The sequence below is a fragment of the Buteo buteo genome, chromosome 2, assembly GCF_964188355.1.
Source record: "Buteo buteo chromosome 2, bButBut1.hap1.1, whole genome shotgun sequence".
Taxonomy (NCBI): Eukaryota; Metazoa; Chordata; class Aves; order Accipitriformes; family Accipitridae; genus Buteo; species Buteo buteo.
In genome coordinates this window covers 7717408-7742071 of record NC_134172.1, presented here as the reverse complement: position 1 = coordinate 7742071, position 24664 = coordinate 7717408, and the positions used below count along the sequence as shown (strand labels likewise).

Below are 24664 nucleotides of genomic sequence, written 5' to 3'. Positions count from 1 at the left end.
CTTCACCTGGGCAGAAATGCAATGACAGCCTTACTGTGATCCAGCTCCTCTCACCTCTGCTTAAGCTGCTACCGCTTGAGTAGCAATATCCCAGAGTGCTCTCAAAAGGCACTCGGCAGTATCACCAAGTCCTAGAGCGTGGAGAAATGTCGAAGTTCCCTGAAAGCTCTGTATTTGTCTGTATTTTGAGTGTCCCAGTCAAGATAAAATGAAGCACTTATGGGATCCTGATGGAATGAGGATTATTAGCCAATTCCTTCCAAAGAACAAGTGGAAGAAAAGAAAGTCATAGTTTTTTTCTGGAAGTTTAAAAAACACCCGTGCCCAGGCAGGATGAGTTCTGTGTTCCTGCTGCAAAGCAGACTGAGCAAGCTTGGAGGGCATCCTAAGGTGGGACAACTCTGTTGCAGTTAGAGGCAGTAAACAAAGCAGCCGAAGGGGGGGAGCAGAAACCCCGCAGTAGTGAGCTCTCCTAAATAAGTAGAGTGACTGAGTGCAGGTTAATGGAAACAAGACAAATAAATAGAGAAGGGTCCAAAAGGTGAGTGGGGTAAGAAAAAGGGAGTATGGGAACAGAACTGATCAAGAGAAGTGGGGTATCAAGGAGGGAGCAAAACCAGAAATGCTCACAAATGAAAAAATACTGATGGTTGCCACTCTGAGTATGTGGAAGGGTACAAATATATTTTCTGAATATGCAGATTAGGTTTCAGCAGAGCGAAAAGCACAGTGCCTGAATACAACAGGCAAGTCAAAAGAACTGTAAGGATATGGAAGTTGAAAGCACCAACTACCACAAACTTCACCTGTTTCCAAATCTACTGATGTCATTGGAAGGGTCCTCTGGCTCAGTAAATAGCCCAGATTTTGGACCATGGCGTCGTTCCAGAGGGAGTGAGTGCAGACATGACAGCACTGCTGCAGAGCTACACAAGGGATGGTCCTGCAGGATTATGGTTGCTGCAATCCTCCCGTCTTTTAAGAAGACTTAGGTCTTTTAAAACACGCAAGACAAAAAGGGATACAGTGATCCACATCAGGCAGGACTGCCCCTCCACTCCTCTTGGCGAGCTTTCAAGAATATCTGTTCACAAAAGCAGGAGTTCCACGCCCTACTCTTTCTGGAGGCCCACCAAATCCGTCCGTGTGGCAGGATCACACCAATCCCTGCGGTGTGGTACTCCAGAGCTGCGGTGAAGTGGGAATCTGTACTGTAGTGAGTTGAAGAGCTGGACATGGAGAAGGAGCATGCGGAATGATATCCACTGCAGCCACATTGCAGACAATGTACACACACATCCTCCCCGCCCCTTTCTCATGAAATAACTATCCTTTTGTCCTGTACCTATTTGCTAAAGGCCATCATACCTGCTGTTTCACAGGTTACCAGTACTTAGCCTTCAAGATCCTATAATCCAAAAGACGAAGGGTATCATCATCAGACTATCCCCAAAAATGCAGATACCTCCTTAAAGCTTGTCTGCTTCTGAAGAAGCAAACTGCTTTTGCATATAGCTTTCTTTTGCCTTTGTTCCCTGCCCTCTCACCAGGCTAGATGAATGCTAGCACATGGGAATGAATGGTTGAGATCAGGGAGAAGACAACCCATCTCCCTTAACATCATCAAGCTGTTGGGTGGGTTTAGTTGTACCAATGAGTTGTACATAATAGCATGTTAGGTATCGGTGTACCCCCCAAAAAGACAAGATGCACACAGAAAACCCTATTTCGATTTCTAAGCAATGTCCACTTAGCAAGAAAATGTGGAATGGGTAAATATTACCAAACGTGTTCAAATTAAGTAGCAGTAGAGGGGGAAAAAGACAAGTTTCCTGTTCACGTCTTTCTCCCTTAAATTCTGCATCCACGAAGTGCCGAAGTCACCACTAGCACATGCAGCGCTCGCTTCTTTCAAAGTGGGAAACTCGCCACCGCTTGGATCTCATGGTTAACGACTTTTTTTCCACACACCCCCCTCTTCCCTTTACAGGCAACTGCCAGCACTTCATAGCCGCTCAGATCCGGCATTTCTCCAGAAGTTATCTGCGTGCAAAGGCAGCACCGACACGATTTGAAATAAACGCCGCAGCCCGTTGCAGTGACCCTTTTCGGGACAGGCGGCCCGGCGGCCGCGTCCTTGGAGCCTCGGGCTCTACGGACTGCGAGCGCGGCCCGGGGCCCACCGCCCTGACAAGGGCAAACCGGCCGCCGCCACCGGCCTGCAGCGCTCCGGGACACGAAAAGGCGCAGGAGCAGCGCCGGATCCGACTGACCGGCTCGTCGTGCAGCCGCCCTTCCCTGCGAGGGGGCCGCTGTGGTGCGGGATGGCGGCCGGCGGTCTCCTCAGGAGCGCGGCGGCCGTTGGAAACCGCGAGCGGGCAACGGACGGAGAGGGCGGCCGCGCGCACGCGCCGCTGCCCGTCTCCCCTCCGCCCAATCCCCGTCCTCGCTCACCAGCCCCGCCCCCTCCCTTTGAACGCCGGTCTAGTTACCGCAGCCCGCCGCTCTCGGCCAATCGCCGCCCGCGCTGCCGCGGCGCCGCCCAATCGGCGGTGTGGCGGGTGAAGGTGGGGGGGTGGGGGGGTGTGGTGTGGTGTGTGTGGTGGGGGGGGGGGGAAGGCATGACGCAGCGAGTTTTTCCCCTCGCGGCGCCTGGCGCCGGCTCTCGGCGGCGGCGAGGTCGCCGCTCCGGCCTGTGACGCTGTGACGCACAGGTACGTGAGGGGCCGGCGAGCCCGGCGGTCACGTGGGGCGGGCGCTGCCGTTGCTGCTGCTGCTGCTGCCGCCGCCGCCGCCGCTGCTGCCTGGCGCCGCGGGTCCCGTGCGGTCGGCCCGCCGCTCCGCCGCCCCTCCTCCTCCTCCTCCTCCTCCTCCTCCCTCCCTACCCCCCCCCCCCCGCCGCATGTCGCTGGCGGCGCGCCCCGCTCCCCGTCAGCCGACCGCCGACCGCCGCCGCCTCCTCCTCCACCGCCGCGACCGCTGCCGCCGCCCTTGATGTGGTTCGGGGCCGGGCGGGGAGAAGATGCCGCCGTCCAAGTCCCGCAAGATCGCGATCCTGGGCTACCGGAGCGTGGGTGAGCGCGGGGCGCCGCCGTGAGGCGAGGGGGGGGGGGGGAGGAGGTGGTAGCGGCGGGCCGTTGGGGCGGAGGTGCGGGCGGGCCGTCCCGGGCTCCGCAGCGCCCCCCCCCCCCGCTCACCGGGGAGCGTGGCCCGGTCCGGCGGCCCCGGCCGCATCGCCCTCCCCCGCGGCAGCAGGTGCAGCGGCGGGGAGGGAGGGAGGGCCGGGCCGCCCCGCTTCCCGCCGCCGGGAACGCGCAGCCGCGGGCGGGCGGGCCCCGCCATGGCGGCGCCGCAGAGCGCTGCGGGCCCGGGGCTGCGGGAGCGGGGCCGCCGCGCCCTTGAAGGGGAAGTTTTCCCCGCCCCGCTGCCGCCATCCCGGACGGGCCTTCCCTAACGGATACCGGGAAACCGGGGCGGGGAGGTGGCGGCGAGGAGGGTCCTGCCCCCGGGCAGGGGGGATGCCGGTGCGCTGGTAGCTCTCCCCGAGGTGCCGGTCGTCCCCCGTCCCCCCCCACGGCTGCTGCTCCCGGGGAACGGGGGGGGGGTGTCACGCCAGGCCCGTGGGACCGGTGAGGGATGCGGTGCGGATCGGGAGCGCTCCGGTCCCGCTGGCTTCAGGGAAGCTGGGATCAAACCGCCTCCAAACGCGGCCCTGCGCAGGATTTAGAGCCAGTTCCGAGATGCCGAGGGGAAAACCGGGTTGATTTGTTCCCATTTCTGGCCTTTTTTATTTTTTGTGTGTGTCTTTGCATCAGCAGCGTAGCGAAGCCGACTGCCGACCGGTTGTACTCACTAAGGCCATGGGGTTGTACTGACTCTGTGGTGTCCCCAGCACGGGATGGTGTTGCTCAGCAGCACGGTGCTGCTGGTACAGTCCAGCACGGACTAAACCTATGTGGAGGAACTTCCTGGAAGCGTCTGGCACAAGTCTATAGTAGCTGATAGGGTTTTTGTTCTATAACTGCCCACACCTGTAATCCTTTCTCCTCCTACATTCACCATCTTTGATGGAAAATAGTTTCAGATGTTTCAACGTTTGGGCTCCTAAAGCAGAGGGGAATAAGCCATACTACAGCTATCCTAATCGATCAAACTTAAAAGCATAGATCAATGTTGAAGATAATGTGTGGTTGGAAAAAAAAAATGTTACAGAGAGATACTATGCTGATATAAGAGGGGTTTTTACATGAAAGTAGCGGCTAAATCAGTAATCTGTCTTCTGTTACGCACTCAGCAGAAAGAACCCTTAAAAAAAAAGCTTTTTTAAAGATAAAAAAAATGCCAAGTAAGGGGAGCTGTTTCTTAGATTTTGTATGTAACTGCAGCCTGACTTTGAGATGGGGTAGCGTAAAAATTATGATGAATTTGTATAGTCCTTAAAAGGAATAGCGAGTAGTAGATTGGTCAGTTTGCATAGTATATTTGACATTGCTTGTTGCAGTCGGTTTCATTGTCTGTCTTGTGTGTTATGTTTTCTCTTTTGTCTCAGAGCACTAGTGAAAATGAGCAATGGGCAGTATAAGTGGGAAGGAAGAATGCTTGAAATTCTGCCCTTTAGAAGTCTCTGATGGGGCTGGGTGTACTCTTGAGCTTTGGTCTTTTGTCTGTTGACAATTACAAGCAGCAGTCAAAAATCAGATGACAGTAGGGTATATACTCGATTGAGGAAAAATAGAAGAAATAGTATAGTATTGTTGATCTGCTTGGTAATGTTTTGAGCAACAGTACTCATACGGAAAGGATGTGCAAAAAGCTAACGTCTGTTAAGACCTACTGCTGAAATTCTTCAACTAAAGTTTCCCCGAGTAGTGCAGTATTAGGCTTGATGGAACAAGATCGGCTTTATTAGGACAGCTACAAGTTGTATGAATGTAGAATTAAGAGGGGGGAAGAATTCTGGTTTACTGTAGTTTTCCTTTTATTGTCCTTGACAATTTTGTGTTACCTCTTAGGTAAAAATCTTGCATGTTAAAACTGCAAAGTTACTCTTCTTAAATATGGGAGCATTAAATTTCTAGGCAAATACTTATGTAAAGTTCAAAGCTCTTAGAAAAATAAGGAAGCTAAACTGAGATTTAGGTCGGGTCCTCCGCTTATCCAAGTATGCCTCCTAAAGTCTAGGAGGATAGTGACTTAGTTTGGCTTCAGAGAAGCTTTTAAGTCTTGCATTGTATTACAATGGCAAGAATGTTACTTGAACCCTGGGTAGGAAGGGATCTAATCTCTTCTTGGGACAAGCTTTTGGGTGGTAGGAAATGAAGAGCATTTCTTCTGGGGAAAATGCAACCTTTGAATAGAGCTAACGTTCATTAAGGCGGGGAATAATGCCAAAATCTGAAGGGCTTTAAGAAAATGTTTTCTAAATTTCCTTTTATAATTAGGGAGCTACATTGCTTTGCCATTAACATTAATCTTGACCCTGGAATGAGGGGGGCTAACTCTGGTAAGTTGTAAAATGTTTACAGTTTTATAGGTTAGCATAAATGCTTAGGTGACCTGCTCTGTGAAGTTGCGAGCTCTCCTTGGAATTTGTGGGGTGTTTGAGATGAAGCTAATTAGAAAATGGCGAGCTTTTTTTTTTTCTGTGTCTCTTTCAGTTACGTGTTGAAATAACCAGGTTTTGATGACATATTTCAAGCAGTGAGCTGTTTCCTACAGTTGATGATTCAACAATTTTGCGTATCTTTCAGGTTATGAGTGTGTATAGTAATGGGCAAGCATGACCTCTACGGGCATTTGTGAAACAGAATCTGAATCTGGTACTGGCTTCACGCTAAGCCCTTGTTTCTTTTACTTACGTTAAATTTTATTCTTATCCTAGTGCTGTTGTCAGATAAACTAGAGGTTGGGAGTGGTATTCTCATATAATAGTTCTCGGAAAAGAAAATTCAGGAGTCTGCTTGTTTGAATACACTCCCTCTGTCTTTCAACACCACCATCAACCCTTTCATATGTGAAACTAGTGTTCTTTGCAGATGGGAGAGATCACGGTGGAAGCCTCATGAATTCCCAGGCAGACACGCTTTCTGAGATGCAGACAGAGTATTTGCCAGGAACTTCGGGACTTGCTTTTTGGTGAGGAAGGCCAACTATGTGTGGGTATAGCATACAGGTTGTGGCATGACGCTAGACAAAAATCACACAAGAATGTCTCCTTTGGGTTTTGCTCAGGCTTAAATCGGTTGTAAGAAAGTTAAATTCCATTATGTAAGTGTGCTTGCCTCAGTGAGGTTCTGAGTAGAAATCAGACGGATTTCATCCCAAAATCTGATAGTTTCACAATGGGAGGAGCTCGACTTTGATTGTTGTTGTTTGATAAGTGACCAGAGCGGACCAGCTACTTGAGATTTGATTCTAGGAAAAAACTGTCTTATGCATGATAAAGCATAACATTTTTCAAAGTTACTGCCTTCACTAAGAAGAATCTTCATACTTGTATTTTGGTCATAATTTAATATATCCCAGATATAATTGGAAATAATGGATTTGCATGGAAATAAATCAAGCAAGACTAAGATTTTCTGGATCGCTTCTGAATAACAGCCACTCTAAAAAGCAGCATGTAGTTGTCCAGAGTGCTTTATGCTCAGTTTGGTTCTTTTTTTGTTTATAGAAGAAATATGTAAATTCAGACCACAGATGCCTGTATGAAAGAAGAAGCTTCTTAGATCATCTTGTAAAGTACCTTATTACTGGCATTCTTGGTATTCTATTGATCCGATGGATTTAAGATAAGCAGGGAGGTGTTGTTTGGGTCAGCTGCTTCAGTCATAGGTCACGATCTCAGCCTGATTTGGTTTTTTTGCTGTTTATATAGCTCAGGCTGCTGGTGTTACAGATACATGTGCAGAAACTGGAATTCTGTTTCTGAATTTTACGTGTTTGGACTGGCGATCTGAAAACGCTTTCCTGGTCAGTTTATTGCTCTGAGGGGGAAATCCAGTTGAGTTAGTGGTGACTTAGCTATTTTCTTCCCCAGCTAAATAAGTCAACTTTTTTGTGTAGGTGGAGAGCAGTCCATACTGCAGGCAGAAGTAGTTGTGGTCTCTGACTGCAGCGTGCAGGTAGCAAAAAAACTGTAACGGAACAAAATTATCTGCCAAGGTTGGATTTATATGGAAAGGCTTCCAGGTGGCTGTATTAAGCTAAAAAGCACTTTCTCCCCCCTCCACCTTGCCTGAAAGCAAGAAAGGCAGAAAAAGCAGTACCTTTAATATGTACTTGTAAATAGTAAGAATAATTGTTAGGACAAAACGTAGTTACTAGTTTTGAAAACTTGAGTTATTTGAATGTTAGGAGGTTTGTATTGTAAAATGGAGTTAAGGCTTTGCTTTTCGCTTCTGAAAGATGGCATCTGTTCGCACAGCAGTATACCGCCCTGAGGAGGTATCCCTTTGATATTGGACGGAGGGAAGTGGTAATTTTAGCAGGCAATAAATTGCCCGTGTAAATGTCAAGAGAGAAGGAATGGAGAGATTACTGCTGTTGTGTGCTGCAGTTTGGTTTACAGAATTGGTTGTGTCTGCAGCATTGGAAAGCCTGAGATTTTTACAGGAAAATTGAGAGGTTCAAGATCCAGCTGATACCTAAGGTTAAAATTCTGCCGAGTCCCTAATAAGTTGCCAAGATTATTTTCATAGCGCTTCCCTTGTTAGGACTGCATGCGCTCTGCTGGGGTGCAGCAGTGCTGCTAAAAGGAAAGGTTGCAGCTACCAGGGGACTGAAATGAGGCTGGAAATGCCAGCTTTAATTGCATTTTGGTGTGAGTGACTACTCTGTTCAACAGTGAAAGTTGCTACAGCGCATTTGATAGCAGTAGCTGGAAGCGCTAGAGGCAGCATGTTCAGCTGTAATATCAAGCCACAGTAGGGTTATTTGAGGACACCATTCCAGGATTAACTCTTAAATTGCCTACTCTGATCTCTTAATGGTAACGCTTGCAGGTTTTGCTTGTATATGTGAGTGTTTTGGTATTTGATTACTCAACTTAGAGTTAACGTTGATGGGAGAAACCAAATGAAATGTAGATCCTGTAATTTATAAGCTATATAAAGTTGAAGCTCTTCGTTTAGATACACTACACTGCCTTAAGTGTAGGTTCTGGGTAAACCAACCACCTCTGCGGTACACGCTGCTGTGGAAACTTAGAATAACCACGCGTTGGGGATTAGAAGAGCAGGCTAAAATGTGATAAACTGCCAAATACTATTAACTTCCTGTAGCTCTCCCGAAGGTGAAATTCAAGGGTGTATTTTAAGAACTGCTCACTTTAATTGTGTATTCAATCCAAATCGAAACAGCTTCTCTGTGGGATGTTCATAATGCACTCAAGCTCTGCAAGTCCTGCATGAGTCTAAATTGCTTGGTGTCATCTCAAATTATCCTAAATCGGAAGCTGCAAACGTGAAGCATGTATGTAAAAACACAAAGCTGCCCTTGTCAGTCATGGATCTGTTCTCCTTAAGGACTTGAGAGGCTTCCCTTTGTTTTCCAAGGCCTATATTTGAAGTGAACGGCAAATTTGTTGTGAATTTGGTAATGTAAGAAACTAAAATGTGCTTCCTGAATTTTGGGGGTTGGTTGTTGCTTAAGATTTCTCTTTTCCAATCCTGGTCAGGACATTTGCTTTCCTATATGGTTCTTGCATGCTGATGGCAGCTGTCTTGCAAATGAGGGTATATGGGATGGGGAAAAAGGGAAGAATGTGGAGAAAGCTTCTTATATGTTGCCTAGCAGACCTCTTAACAAGATTTATGATCATTAAGTTTACCAAAAACATGAATGTGGGCCGTTAAAGATTGTATTTCCTTCTTGAGAAATACCAAGTACAGTGGATGCTGAATTGTTTTGGGGGGGGGGGGGGAGATGCTTGTATTGAACTTGTAACAAGGGAGTAAACTGAGGCAGTTTTTGAACAAAGTGCTGAAACAGGCTTTCAGGTGCAGGTTATCTCAAGAGATGTCCCTGCCACTTTGTTTTTAATTGCCATGTAATGAAGGCAGATGCAAATGAACTATGTAGGGTGGGGCTTGGCTGAGCTAATCCTGCACCATGGCTGGAAGTTCCACCTTCCTGTCCCCACCCAGGTGCTGGCACTGGCATGCTGGAAGCGTGGTCACCAGCTTGGGGAATTGATTTATTTGAAAAGTAAAGCAACCAGAAGGAAAAGTTTTCATGTCATTCAGCTGGTTGGCTCTGTGAGTACAACCTGGACAGAGGGAACAGGAGCTGTTCTGGGGGAGGGTGCAGCAGCCTCATTGTGGCCGGGCAGACTTTACTTCAGTCAGACGTATTATGAAACCACATCTGTAAGTCTTTTCCTCCACCACTCCAGATAAGTGTGAGTGCTTTTTTTGTAAACTTTCAACAGCGGGCCTTTTGAACCAGAGTAGTTCTCTTGATGGAAAAAAGATAGCCTTGTAAAGGTCATGAAATGTGCATTAGGGAACCATGAAGAAATCAAGTTTTTCAAGATTCTTGTTTAAATAACCTTCTAATCTAATCATTGCATGCAGAATCGAGGAAAGGTAAGATGTTTGACCTGGGGTAAATCTAAACCTTGTTCTGAAGTCTTCAAATTCAGATGATGCTTCAAGTGAGATGATCTGGAATTTTCTGGAAATGCTTGGTAGTAAAGATGCTGCAGTGGATCAAAGCCAAAGCTCCAGACTACGATCACAGAATCATAGAATCATTTAGGTTGGAAAAGACCTTTAAGATCACAGAGTCCAACTGTAAACCTAACACTGCCAAGTCTACCATTAAACCATGTCCCTAAGTGCCACTTCTGCATGCCTTTTAAATACCTCCAGGGATGGTGACTCAACCATTTCCCTGGGCAGCCTGTTCCAATGCTTGACAACCCTTCTGGTGAAGAAATTTTTCCTAATATCCAGTCTAAACCTCCCCTGGCGCAACTGGAGGCCATTTCCTCTTGTCCTATCTCTTGTTACTTGGGAGAAGAGACTGCCACCCGCCTTGCTACAACCTGTACAGCAAAGTGCAAGGCATTCAGAATCACTGATTGCCTCCCTACTTGGAAAACCAGTGGAAAACAAATCTAAATGTTCTGTTGCTTTTCAGAGTAATCTTCAGTGTTTGCTAAGATACCCTACAAAATATCTGTTTCCTGCAAATGACTCCTCAACCTGGGTGACTCCTACTTTAGTTGTAAGCATTTATCAACACTGTTGCAGCATTGAGATGAGTCACAACTACTTAATCTGTTTAGATGCACTGGTTCTTCCTCAGTTTACCATATGCACTTTGATCACTGTACGTGCAAATTTTAAGTATAGCTGTGTGAAGGATGTGGGATCAGACAGTGGTGAAAAAGGTAGTGGTATGAACAGATGATACAAGTTCTCAAAGTGCAGATTTTGGATTATCAAGCATGATGTGCTGGTCAAGTTGAAGACAGGACAAGCAAAAAATAGCTTGAGCCTTGGGGGCTCCTGCAAAAGGGAGGTCTAGTTGGAATTTCTTATGGGGCTTCTTACGTGCATTAGAGAACTTGCAACTAGAACATGAGGAGGAAATTTATAGGAGTTTAATTTGGATGAAGTCTTTAAGAGTTTGAGAATAATGGCCAAAGGTTTATCTTTTGAGGCATAAGACTAAGGAACAAAAGACCCTAATGTGTGACACTCAGAAAAGTTGTGGTGCTTCTATATTAAGTAGATAAGAACTGAAGAAATCACAATTCCCTGATAGATTATGCTTTAAACAGTAAAGTTTCCTTTCAGCTCTCTTTTTTTAGTATTACACTGAACTCTTAAAGAATGAGGAGTTAATACTTCTGGAATGGTTACCAGTATTTTTAGGTATTTTAGATTACAGGAACCAGAACAGCATGCATGACAAATGTTAGCTAGTTATTTGTGTTCTGTGGAGTATTGAGTTAAATGAATTTTAATTTGGAAAAAGAGGGAATACATAAGTGGTCTTCAGCGTGTGGGTGTGAACATGTGCAAGTGTAATACAAAATTATGATATGAAAGTGTCTCTTGACAACATTGTCTCTTGAGTTAGTGGGGTACATCTGTCTAGCTTCAACAGCTTGTCAGATTGTATTGCCAAAACTTCATTCAATATGTACGACCTCCTTTAAAGGTACTCTTGCTATATGCAAAAGAGCTGGGATGCATAATATGTAGGAAAACTCCCATTAAATCTGTCCTACAAACTGTCAAAACAATCAAGCACTTGACATTAAGGCAGTAAAGTGTATTTTGCTTTAAGGCTTGGTCCTCCATTAATAACAGATTTTGGGTGTTCTAAAATCTGTTTAAAAATTAGCATTTTTAATTAGAACTGGAAGTTTCTGCTTTGAAATATGCATACAAACAAGCACCGTGTTTCGTAGTTTGCTGCAGTACCTTCTTCTCCATTTCTTTCTTAGAAATGTCTGTTTCTAATACATGTTCTGCTTCATCTGTATGGTTTGACACTGGTGAATAAATTCTGAAGAAAGGTGTTAGTTGTGCTGTTTTAACTTTTTTTCATGTTTGGAGAAAAAAGTTGTCAAAATTCTTGATAAACCTTTTGTGGTTACTAAATTTAAATTCTTTAAATGTGAGGTAATTCAAGTTTTACTGAACAGTAGAGCTAGGAAGAACAAGAAGGTGTCTGAATGTTTCAAAATCATGTTCTTTGTACGGAGTGTATCAAGGAGTCTTGGGACACCCAAACCATTTTTCTGCTTTTTCTTCCTCGACTGCAAAATACCTTTTATCCCTAAGTGTGATGGTAGGAGAGAGGAAGAGTTAAAGTGAAACTTCCAGAACTGTTTCAATGACTAGCATGTTGAAATTTCTTCTGGGCGAGTGTCTTGGATGGTGTTCCTAAGCCTAGCATTGGGTTGTCCTTTTGTCACAACCAACTGCTATGAACAAATGTAAGTTAATGATAGTACAGAAAAATAAGATGATGTTTTCTCTCTTTGCATTTCCAGGCAAAAAGATCGTGATCTTAAAAAGCCATTATCTTGTATACAATTTATAGCTAATGATGAGACTGTAGGATATACATTTCTTTTTTCTGAAGATGGTCATATGAACATCCCATTATTTTGACATCCAGCTGCTTATGTAGGCATGGGCTGTACATCCCAAAGGTTGAAAGGGTTTAAAGGTGGAGGTTGGTAAGGAGAAAAAGGGTATATGCACCCAAGTTTTAAGGGCAGCTTATTGTGGGGAAAGTTGGTCCATACCTGTCCAGTTCTTAACAGCATGGAAGTGTGGAAACCAAAAATGAAGTTACGGGTTATTTCCCAAATAGCCAAGCTATGAAAGTAAGCAACTTCTGAAAGTCTTTGCTGTACCTATGGTAAATCTTGGCCCTTGACCTATTTGCCTATGATAGTTAATATTTTATCCATTTCTGCCAAGTAGATGTGATGTACTTAGTCTCTTAGATACTGTTTAAAATAGACTTGAATTTAAGATTAGCTGGATGAATTTATGGTTTAACTGGATTATAGCAGAGTAAAAATTACTATTCCACTTTGAGAATTTTATTTGCATTGATATTCAGACACTTGTGCAGCAGACAAATAAAACATACTGCTCTGTCTCTTGAAGGCTGTTGGCCTGAAGTTAGGTTGCCTTAAACTGTAGCTTGATACTCAACTCCTTGTCCTAGTTGCATGGTTGTGCTAGTGGAGTGCTGGGAAGTGAAGAGTCCAGCTTCTGTTGGCAAGTGCTTCCTCAGGTACTGGAGCTGGACTGGCTGGAAGACACTTCACTTGTGAAAGACAGTCTAAATGAAAAAATAGTTTAATGTCAGGTTGCAAGTGTCATCCTCGGCTACCTCCCTCAGCTATTTTCAACTGGTTGGGGAAGGGCAGGGTGAGGGTGTTGGTTTGGGGTTTTTTTTTTTCAAGTACTTCTTTGTGAACCAGCAGGTTGATACACACTGGTTAGGAAGGTAAGAAGGCCAGCTGGCTGTCATGACAGCAAGAACTTTATAGTATGGTATAGCAAACAAGGGTTACCTATTCTATTTTTTCTGCCCTGTGGCAAAATCAGCTATGTCATGCCATACCTGATGGATCTTTGGCTTAAATTCTCTTAAAATTTCCCAAGGTCAGGGGGCTCTAATGATTCTTCTGGTACTCTGCATGGTGTTATCCTTACCCCGGAGTCTTTTTTCCTGGTGTCTTACCCGCATCTGTCATGCTGTGATTTAAGTATATTGTTACTTCGAACCTTCCTTACTGTTAACAGATTATCCTCTGTATTCAGAGGCTACTCTGTTACGTTGATCGGGTGTGTAAATGAAGAAGGCTTGCATTCAGAGTTAGTGGGGAGGGGTTAATGACTAACTCCAGCTGTATAAAGTGCTATGGTATGAATATGTTATTTAACAGATTGTAGCTATCTTCAACTCTGATTAATAGAGAGGAGGAACTTCACATGTTAAGCAGAAGGAATGTGGAAGATGCCTATAAAGTTAAGTCAAAGAAGATGTAGAATTGAACTGGAGGAGAGACAACAGTGACTTATCTAAAGTTGTTCTGAATCTTTTGGTGGGATAGTTTTTCTAGAGGAAGGTAGAGTTCAGGCATACTGTTTTTTATGTTGGCATGGTTATGTATAGATCCACAGCAGCCTTGTGCTAGCACAGGAGAGTTACAAGTGGTCAAGGCTCAACTGTATGATCGTTAATCAAGACTGTCTTGGTGTCTACCTATGCATCTGCTGATAGAGGTGTGATAGAGTTGACCGTGTCCTGCTCCACGGGTGGAGAGAGAGTCAACACCAATCTTTGTCAGTATCCCTAAAGACCAACTTCTCTGTTTTGTGCTAAGAGATGTTAGTGTTGTCAGGGTTGGTACTGCAGTTCCTGATGCTTCATGCAGCTTTGGGAACTTCCAGCAGTGCAGGTCATGGCAGGTGAATAGGGCTGTGTGCTGACATGGACTGCCTGTAGCAGCACTGTTTCCACGAAGGTCAGGTTTTGACTGCCACGTGCATTGCTGGCATTTGTTGACATTGGGTTCATCAGACTTTGGACCATCGGTGGGGGCACAGAGTTCATTACATTAACGGACTACTTCATAATCAAGTATAGTGCTACAGGCTGAAGCTGCCTTTTGTTGCTGAGATCTTCTAGTGGTTATTATGCAGTTAGATTGAGATATATGTATTTAATATGTTGTAAAAGTAGCCTGCCTGTAGTTGTTGGAACAAATCAGTAATATCTTCAGGTTTTGCTACAGGTTGGCAAATAGCTCTGTGGACCTTCTGTCAGAGTGAGGCTGAAATTTCTTAGCTATAGTTGCTGGATATGTATCCCACTGTTTGCTTGGTAACGTTACCAAGAGAGGGGATATGACCATTACTACTTTGTTAGGATTTTGTCCCATACCTGCTCTCTGTCATCCTACTACAAGGAAGAGAGAAATAAATCTCTTACTATTGTTCTTGCAGTTCCAAGAAGATCCTTGAGGCTCTGTTTCATATGCGTTTCAGTAGTACTGTCGAAAGAGTCCATTTCTCACCATTTCAGCTGCGTTTCCGACAGTTGACTTGTCATTACAATACGCTCAGGGTCAAGCTCCTAGACTTGCCTTTTTAAAATGATGGCAGGAAAATTTCACTGGCATTTTCAGAGACTTAGCCCTCTGCTTGGTGGTGGTTGTAAGCAATGATAAGGTATGGCAGCCACAGCATTGGCAAGTCAATGCTATGGCTCTACTCCTCGTAAAGATCCTTACAAAGGAAGATCCTTAGGGAAGACCTGCATTTCAGTGAAACAGTACTGATCTGTTGAAAGGCTGAGGTCTTTTATCTTGGTAAGGGTTCTGTGCTATTAAAGCTTTCTCTGTCACTGGTGTAGATCAGGTGGTCTAAAAACATAAGTGAGGTTTGCAGTGAAAGGAAGAGGAAAGAAGAGTTTATCCTGTGTTCTTACAGAAATGTTAAGTTTAAAATCCTAATTTGTACCTGTGTACTCTGTCATGTTTGATGGCACATTGCTTTACCAGGTGGTCAGTAGTAGCATGTAACTTAGTGTGGCTGGTGTTAACTTCAGCCGGTTGTGTAGAAATGAAAAAAAGGAAAATGGTGGCTACAAACCTCTGGTACAGCTGCTTTATCCCATGTGGTGTGCATAGAGTAGAGTTCATTGGCTTCTGTTAAATTCAACTGTGCTGCAAGTGCAGTTAAGACAGTATCTGTGCAGTGGATGGAGAGCTGGTGCTGGTAACTGCAGTTGGAAAGACCCACTTGTTGAAGAAGTGCTAAAATCTGCTAGTTCTGATATTTCTGGCTTGCTGAAAGGTAATTAAAGTTGTACACCCCAGTGATGTTTAGCGTCAAGAAAGACCTGACTGGAAGTTGGGAGTTCATTCCCTTGTGTTGAAACTGAAACCTTCAAGATGGAAAAGGGGAATGCATGGAATGCATTAAAGCAAGAGATATGTGTTTTTATTTCTAATGACATAGCATTTAAAACTGATTTAATGAAGAAACAATGACAGTTACTGAAAGTATCTTTCCAAGACATTTAATGTTGTACGTACCTGATGATCCAAGGAAAGGTCAAGTTTATTCAGATAGCTAATTAGCTGCTTGAAGTGTGTGCATAGGGAGAGAGGACTTGGCTTCTACCCAGCAGTACAAGCTGAATTTTGCCTCTTCAGGGGGAAATCAGTACAAAGTTCAGGCTCTTTCCATCTTAAGTGTATCATAAACTGAAACATTAGAGTCTGATCTTTAAGCTTAATAAGCTTCCCTTTACAAGTGCAATATATCGAGTTGTACTGCCTGACTTTTAGTTTAGGAATACATTTGCTAATTAAGCTAGCAGCACCTGCCTGATAAGTTGTCTCCGAATTGCTACCGTCACCTGAAATATTTTGGGCATGGTGCTGCGGAGAGGGAGGTGGGAAGGTGCTGCAGGGATGCACAGTTTCTGCAGAAAGTCTGAAGGGAATACAGAAGATGGTATTTATCTGAGCAAATATTGGTTGACTGTCTGGGGTATGAATGTCTGAATTTCCTTTGCATTTAGGAGACCCCAGGATGCAGTTCCCCTGACCTATTTAAAACATCTTGGATGCAGCCATCTATGCATGTATACCATGGCCAGGTGAGATGTATGCCACAGAAGTTTTCTGGATTTTTTTTTTTTTTTAAGCCTGGTAACAGCTTTTCCATCTTTGACAACTGATAGTAAACACATGGAATTAAAATTGGTTTGCCTCATTAAAAGAGAAACATCAGGCAAACTGTGGCACTCTGTTTTTCTGCCAGCAAGGGTAACAACCAGAGGTAACTGGACTGTGCAATAAAATAACTAAAACATTTCTTCTGACATCTGGAAGTGGCAACTAAGTTGTTGCAGGAAAACAGTGGAATTTTTCTTTACATACTTGGCCTGGACATCTAATCCATTGCAACAAAGCATAAGTGAACATTCAGGGATGAGCACTCCTGCAGGATGGAGCAAGCTTTCTGTTACATATCAGTGAATAAAGCACATGCTCTCTTCTTGCTTTCCCCACAGAAAATATGATCTAGGTAGCATTATTAGGACTCTTGGTTTGTGTTTTGAAGGCTCATGGCTGTCAGCCTAGCAAGGGCCTGCAAATATGCTTATGAGTTCAACTGAGTGCTTTGAAATCTGAAGAAAATAAGGGAAGCCATCTGACTTCCTTTCTAAGTGATTGCCCCTCAGATTTCTTCTGGCTTGCAGAGGAATACCTTTGATAAACCTCAAGAAGATTGTGCAATGCAGAAGGAAGCGAAACAAGCATGTGTCCTTTTCTCCCTGCAGGCTTGTGTTCTTGGTGTTATGGACCATCATGTGAACCTCCTCTTCTACAGGAGGAGTGGTTCTTGCTACAATACCTTGCCTTAGACTGTCAAATACATTTCCTTATATCCTAATATAAAAATAGATCAGGAGAAGGCAGGGAATGGGATAGAGTGCCACGGAAGTTGAAAAAGAGCTTATGTTGTCCTGAAATGCTGATCTGCTCTTTGGTTTGTCATGAAGGTCTCTTCTGTTCCTGAGGTCCCTCACTACATTACCAAAAGATGTCTCACTGAGGTCCTCAGACTTTTGCTCTTACAGGTTTAGAAAGGCAGATCCTTTAGTCTGTCCTTCAGAAAGCTCAGACAGCACCCTGTGAGAGGAGTGCCACCACTCTTCGTGTTGCAAATCAAGCATCAGTATCATATAAGCAAGTGCACCAGTTGAGCTCTGTGTCAGCAAGAGTTTTCTCTGTAAGCATCAGAAAATATTTTTTTAATCCTGGTATCATAATGTTGATGTCACAAGGAAATCACTACAGAATGGATAAAACTACGGCTCAAAGTAGATGTTTATACGTGATAATTCCTCATGAGTAAACGTCTAATAGTAGAATTAAGTTGCATCTGAGTAAACCACAGACTACTCATTGTATCGTCTCCAGAGGTTTAGAAACAGAATTCTATATTGACCCAGATGTATCATTTTTATAGTCATTAGAATAATTCACCGAACTACATAGCAATGATTGGCAAAATAGCAACTACATAGCCATAATTAGTACCTGGGGGAAAAAATCTTAATTAACCATAGCAAGTTGCTAATGATGAAGCCTGAGATGAATGATGAGCTGGTGATGGATTCTGAGATCATCTGCTATCTTGTGAAAACATTTTTGTTGAAGAGTGATGCTATACTTCCCTTTGCTACCCAGTTAAACCTCCACCTGCTCCCAGGAAGTCGTTCAGTCGCTTTCTGTGCTCTGAGGACAAATAGATAATCTGCACTGTGGAAATGCTGCTGTCTCTATTTTGTGCATCTTGGTATTCTGAATTAAAAAAGATAAAGATCCCATGTTCAAGTTAGAGTGTAAATTTCAGTATGAACACTTCCATCTCTGAAGTGTAGTAGTTTGAGCATAGCTGTGCGTGAGATATTGAAAGCTGGGCATGCAGTCTTACCAAATTTAATATGACTGACAGCATTTCATTATGAAATTTCTTGAACCGTTTTGTGACAAAAACTAAACTAGTTTGTTCTGTAGGTAAGCCTGAGTAGATCAATGTAGAGACTAACCTAGGTAAGATGCTCGGCTTGTGGTAGGAGTGGATTAGATGCTGCCAGCAGTTAAGTGTTTAATAATTAAGCAAAGTACATAAGTAGGCATTTTAATAGAAAAAGATGGATCAAAGAAACTGTGCGTCTAAAATTCTAACAGAACAGAGAATTGCAACTCTTCGGTAGTTGTTCCTGACCCCATCAAACTGTTTACTGATTGCTTGTGCAGATGATTTTGAGTATTGAGAAATTCTTCCTGTTGAGATAAACCGCACTGTGCTGCCAGTGGCTGTCATCGTGGAGATGCCACGTTAGAGGGCAGCTGCAGAATTCAGCTTGCACAACGCCTTGCTTGTGGAGCTGTTGTTTGACTTGCTCGCTGGCTAGTTGCATCATATCTGTCTCCTGGGTTTGGGGGGGGGGGGAAGTTGGCTGCAGATGAGAATTTCATCTGGGCTTTCCCTCTGCCTATTGTAAGGAGAATAAGGATGTGGGATGGGGATGGCAGGCAGGTGGTAGTGCACCGAAGAGAGGGCATGGCCTCTTCGGGGATGCCAGCTGTCCATGAGCCCACCCATGCTCAGTTACTCATCTTCTTGGTAAACTGCCTAGTGTTGTAAAGTTTGAATTTTAAGGCTAGGTTAAATACCACAGCTCTTGTCCAAGAAGTAAAAGGGTGAGTAAAAACTCGATTTGGCAATTGTTTTGCCTTGGCAATTGCAATGGCATTTGAAACTGATGTGCTGTGACTGCACTAGTCAGAGTGTTTATGGGATGTTCCACTTTAGGTAGCGAGTGTTCTGTTGTATGAACAGAAATAATGGCTTTATTTTTTGAAATGGCTCTCTGTCTGAAAACCTGTTCCTTTTTATTTTGACAGTGGAAAACTTTTCTTTACCACTCCAGCATCATATTGTAAATAATGACTTGTGTAAGCAAATACCCTTTGGGTAGTTCTGGACAGCTTGATTTGGGCTTTCAGCCACCTGGGACTTGTATTCTAAACACTTGTAAAACCTGTTCTTCCCAGCCTTTACCCTTTGTCCTATCTTTCCAGGGAGAGGGAGGGTCAGTAAACTTGGAGAATTTTACTTAAAACTGCTCTGCCATGGAGTATCTGATGCTTTGAGTTACCACAGCAAGTACAGCTGGAGGAGTCACCCTGTTGCCCTGCCCCAGTGTTGCCCTTGTTTGATGCACTTGTTTCTTCCAAGCCATTTTAAACTCTCTGGTTCTGAACAGAGTCAAAATGTTAAGCCATAATCTTCTCCAGTCAGATTTTGCAAATGCTTTTCATCTTGAAAATCACAGGTCTCCATCTATTTAGTGAACTGCTTCCAGCAGACTTTGTCTTGCTGCTGCTCATGACGCTTCTCCTTTTGGTGTCAACAGATGTTTATTTTCCTAAAACTGGAGGACAGTGGATACACTAAAAGTACGAGCATGGAGGATGCTACAACGAAAAGCTTAGCAAACTAAAAAACATTTGGCATTTGATCCAAATGAGGGCATATTAGAGCTGAACCTTTTTTTTGAGGTATGCACCCTTGAGTAACCAATTAATCAAATCTTTGCTGCTGGTGTCAGGCTCTCTCACCCATTTAGGCTGAAGTGTGCTAGCGCCACATGCACATCTAGACTGCAGTATCTCCCCGCATCCTCCTCCCTGCAGTGCTCGAAGATGGAGTTAGCACATCAGTAGATGCAGTTGCGTGCAGTTCCTTGGTCCGTGCCTCATGGACGTTATGTTTATGTTGTAATTCTCTCTGAAAATGTTGCCTGATCTTTCTGGGTGAAGAGGAGATAGCAGCTAAATTGTCAACTTAATTTTCTTCTCTGTCCACGAGCATAGGTCAAAAGCCTGGAATAAAACCTGTCAGACAAAGTTCAAGCCAAGCTGTTGTTGACATGGTCCTGTGTGCTTCTTGGGCATGGGCTGAGACAAGGCAGTGGGGTGTTAATGACTTGGGTTTTAAATTTCTTGTGTACCCTTTGGAAGCCTTGGTTTAGTGGGATACTGTTGCATGCACTTGTCCTGAGAGGGTACGTGGCTGAATCCAAGACTGGAGAGCTTCCCTGTGGCTCCTCTAGGAAAACAGGCATCCTCTTGTGATCACAAACACATCATTACTGGTAGCCTCGTTACAAAGCTTGGAGGAATTTAGGAGAGTGTTGGAACACTGGTTTTGTCTGTTTTTGTTTCCTCCTCTTTCACTGTTGGGAGGAAAGCAGTAATTAATACAGCTGGATGTTAAATGCAGCATTTTCTGTTGGCTCGGACTTATTTCTAGTATTCAGTTTCCAGACTTAGCACAGACAGACGGTAGCAGTCAAGTCTTTCAGTTAGTTTAGGATCCTCCTTAGGAGGAAAAATGTTCAGTGATGATCTATGCTTAACTTAGCTCTCCTTATCTTAAAGATGTAACAGCCTAATATAGGAATAGTTAACTTTGTTTTAAAATGGAGTGCTTAATGTGCTGGTATTGGCAAAGAATCTGGAAGCGTAAACTCTGGGTAGCAGCTTCATAAGCTTATAGCTGAAGAAGAAATAGCTTAAAAGTTCTTTCACTCTCTAAGTGGTGTCCAAAATATACAGCTTCAGAAAGTTGCTGGGATGCATAGTCTCAGTTCTGAGTTTGTCCTTATTAGGATGATTTCAGATGTGCATGGTTGCTTTGCTTCCCCTCACCCTTGCTGGAGCAACAGTTTAAAGCTCATTGTTCTCTGCAAACTCATGCACAGCGAGTATAACACCTTTAGTTGCACTGTTAGATGTATTGGAGAATGGTATCCAAGAACTCGATTTGAGAAAAAGCAACTCTTAAAAGGTCGTGTGCTGGTTGGTCTTTTTGGGGGTTGTCTGGGGTTTTTAGCATTGTATCTTGAATAAACTGGCATGACTGATAGGAGACAGCAAAGGGATAAGCATGGCAGAGCTGGACAGTGATGTTAAAATAAACCAGGTGGTGAGTTGATGAAGGTTATGGCTGTTGGAAGTCCCCAAATGATGATGCTTGTGTGATGCTTTCTTCCTTCCTCCTGGAGGAGTAAATCCTGGAAGTGTTGCAGTTAATGAAGGAATTGACTGCACATGTAATTATAAATATTAAGCCAAACTTCCCTTGTATCACTTTCTTGCTTGTACTTTGTCTGACTTGCAAATTTTAGAATGTCTTTAACAAAGTGACTTGCTAAGTATGCTGATAATAATAAAAAGTCGAATGTGAGTAGGTCAAGAGCCTTGTATGATGAAGCAAGAATGGGGTGGTTGGAAGTGGAAAACTGTTTTTTAATACCTCCTGAAGGAATGCTTAGGAAAGAACTTTTTCTGCAGCAAAGTATAAACATAGCATGGTCTGAGCACTGCAAGAGAGCAATCTTTATCCAAAGCAATTAATTCTTGAAAATAGTTTTACTATATAGTTCAACCACAACATTGGTTACTGATGATATCATTGAAAGGCTTCCACTGAGTAGGATGGTCTTGAGTCTAAATTTTAACTTGAGGTCGTATTTTGTTTGTGCTTCTTGCCAATGAGAAGAGTATAAAGGAGCATGAAGAATATGCTTATGTCCAAAAGCAGCTAGTGCACTTGGGAATCTTTATAAGAGTGTATTTGTCCAGTAAACATAGTGTAATAGGATCTAGTAGATGTGCTGTAATGGAAATCGTGTTAAGGCTTCAGTAATGCTTTGAAAAGTCTTCAGTTGCAGAGCTTTAAAGGTGCTTTTTATGGTCAATGTATGCCATCTTGTAAAATCTTTCAAGACTAAATTAGTTTTAATTTTTTCAATCTGCTATTAAGTACAATGTTTTGCATTACTCTTTATTGGAGGGGTGTATGATCAGATTGGCATAACTGAGACCCTTGTCTGCAAAAGTAGCAGTTAAATTGCTTTCAAAAGAAAAAAATCCAGTGATGCCCCCTCAATCACTGCTTAAAATACAGCATCCATTGGTCTCTTGTAGTGTGGCATTAAGAGGATTAATAGGAGAATATATTGATATAAAGAATTTTGAGATCATCCTTTTGTCATGGGAAATATGTCCAATCTCCTAGTCAAACCAAATTTGGCTATTTTTATCCAAGTTCCTAGTTTCCTGTGCAACGACTGAAAATTATTTCTAGTTTTCCTTGCTTCTCGACAGAAGAACCTTCCAAATATAGCAGTTTGTTAAATTTAGTTTTATGAGGATTGGACACTGCTACTTTTAGATTTGTTTTAAACTGGAGGAGGCACTTAAATTATGCTATGTTAAAACAAAAGCAGAACACATGCCGAGTAGCTTTTGCACTATTTTTTATGTGTTCAGGAGACCCAGTTACTAGGAATAGGCACTTAATTTAAAAATAGGTCAGTTGTCATGTATAGATAGTTTAAATGAACCATACAAAGCTCATACTGGCTCTTATAAAAACATTAGTGTATCTGCTGGTAAGTGTAAAGTGATAACAGCCTGAAGACTTGTTTCAATACAGGTTATCTTTTCCTTGCTTTACAGGAAAATCTTCACTGACGATTCAGTTCGTGGAAGGACAGTTTGTTGATTCGTATGATCCAACCATAGAGAACAGTAAGTAAACAACTGACAAGCTGCTCTTCTGTGCCTAACTAACTTTTATCATAAGCCATTGTGGTTATACGTACTACTTATATGGACTTTTACATATTAACATTAATTAACTGTTAAGTTTTATGAGTCCTTTAAACCAATGCTTACCAAACTTACAGAATTGCAGCATGGAAATAGCTGTGTGCATATTTCTCCAAACAGCTAAATTGGTTTTAACACTAAATGAAGGAAAACCTAATTAATCTGGCTATTTGCATCTCCTTCTTGTGTTATATGTATCTTGTTGGACATCTGCTTCCCTAATATAATTGGGGCACTTCAAATTAAGTATGTCATACCTATGTGAAAATGTGTTGCTACACAGAACTGTTCCAAAGTCTCAAATGTCTCATTTGATCAGTATATCCAGATGAACACAAAGCCAGCAATACCAGTGAGGAGTAAATGACTACCTTAGAAGGTACACATGCTGTGGCCATGATAACATGATAATCTTAAGTTACTTATATCCAACTGCTTGATAACAAGCCTGGTACACAGTCAGCTTGCTGCAAATACTGAGTAACTGACTTCAGGTGTCTCTTTTCTCTTAGCAGTTTTTTTAATATTAGTGCCTTTGTGAATACCTAGCATAGCGGGTGAGTAAAGATACTAACACCAAAAATGCTGCCAAGAGCAACAAGTCACTTCAGAGGCAAGTTACCCAGTATTCATTACAATCCAACCACCTCTTTCTGAGCTAGCGATGGTCATAAAGTACTTGAGCAGCTGTGGTGTTAGGCTGAGTAACTTGATCGTACTGGCTCACTTTAATTGTGTGGCAAATAAAACTTTGATTTCATGATCATAACCCTGGAGTTCTTGTATTTCAGTGACTTCTGAAATGCAGTGGTAGCACACATTTTTACTGTTTTGAACTTGTGCAGTAGGATGTTAAGCCTATGTGATACTCTGGAAGTTTGAATGAAGTATTCAGCAGAACAAGCTTTCTTTTGGATATATGTGGTAATAATTACAAATCAGTAGCTATCAGGATATTTTACTGAGGATTATTTTATTGCTTAGAACTAAAATTCAGATGGTACTTTTTGAAAAACTCTACATTCGCTTTAGTGAGTCAGGGTGGATAATTTGCCCCTTGACCTGAATGATCTGTTAGTCCTTATACAGATGTCATTAATATTAACACTTTCCATCAACCCTTTTTACTTTAAAACTATAAAAAAGGTTTATTTTGAATTAAAGCTGCTAACAAAATACTGGGGATTAAGCTTCTGTACTTTAAGTCTTAATATCAGCTGGGACAGGTTATTTTTCACTGTCTGTGCTATATAAATGCAAATTATTTAAAGTAATCTTTTAGTTTTATGCAGGTATATGGGAACAAATAAAGCTTGATAGACATGGGGACGGAGTTTCTCCAAACTTGTTTTAGGATTTTGATACCTTGGTAAAAGGTTGGCTTGTTTCATTCTTCACAAGCTCTTCTTGTCCACAGAAACTATTGCCTGTAACTGCTGTTATTAACTCTAGTTGTATGTCTCACACTGGTAGCATTTCATAACTATATGAAAATACACTCTGGATGAATTCTGCTTTTATTTGACTCTTGCAGTCTGCACTGCTTGCTTGATCTGACTTCTAAACATTGAGCATGTCATGGCCATGAAAACTTTGTTGGGCAAGGTGTCTTGAAAAGGCATAACTTTTCACTTGATTTCTAATTTGTTTGGAAAACAAGCAGCATTATTGATTTGGTGAAAGTCTTATGATGTATGGCACAGCTGGAGGAATTTGTTTTCTGAAAGGTAGAGAATTGAATGACCCTTCTTGCATCAGAACATGTTGCTGGGAGGTAAGGGTTGAAAATGTGAAAGATGTGCCCTGAGGTTCAAAACAGGAGGAAATCTGTCCCGTCTTTAAGCCCTGGAAGTCCTGATAGAATATTTTAAAAATGCTTTTGTGAAGAACGGAAAGATAACACATTCT

General features: G+C 42.9%; 1 protein-coding gene across 2 annotated transcripts in view; it reads left to right on the top strand.

Moving 5' to 3' along the window:
- Positions 1-2722: 2722 nt before the first annotated feature.
- The window catches only part of RHEB (Ras homolog, mTORC1 binding), a 43302-nt gene continuing 21360 nt past the window's right edge, over positions 2723-24664 (top strand). The window contains exons 1-2 of one of the 2 annotated variants that reach the window (XM_075045015.1): positions 2723-3074; positions 22604-22675. In XM_075045015.1, the coding sequence (XP_074901116.1) occupies positions 3023-3074; positions 22604-22675 (124 nt within the window). In that variant the 5' untranslated portion in view covers positions 2723-3022. The remainder of the gene's footprint in view (positions 3075-22603; positions 22676-24664) is intronic. The other variant, XM_075045005.1, reaches the window with a different exon arrangement.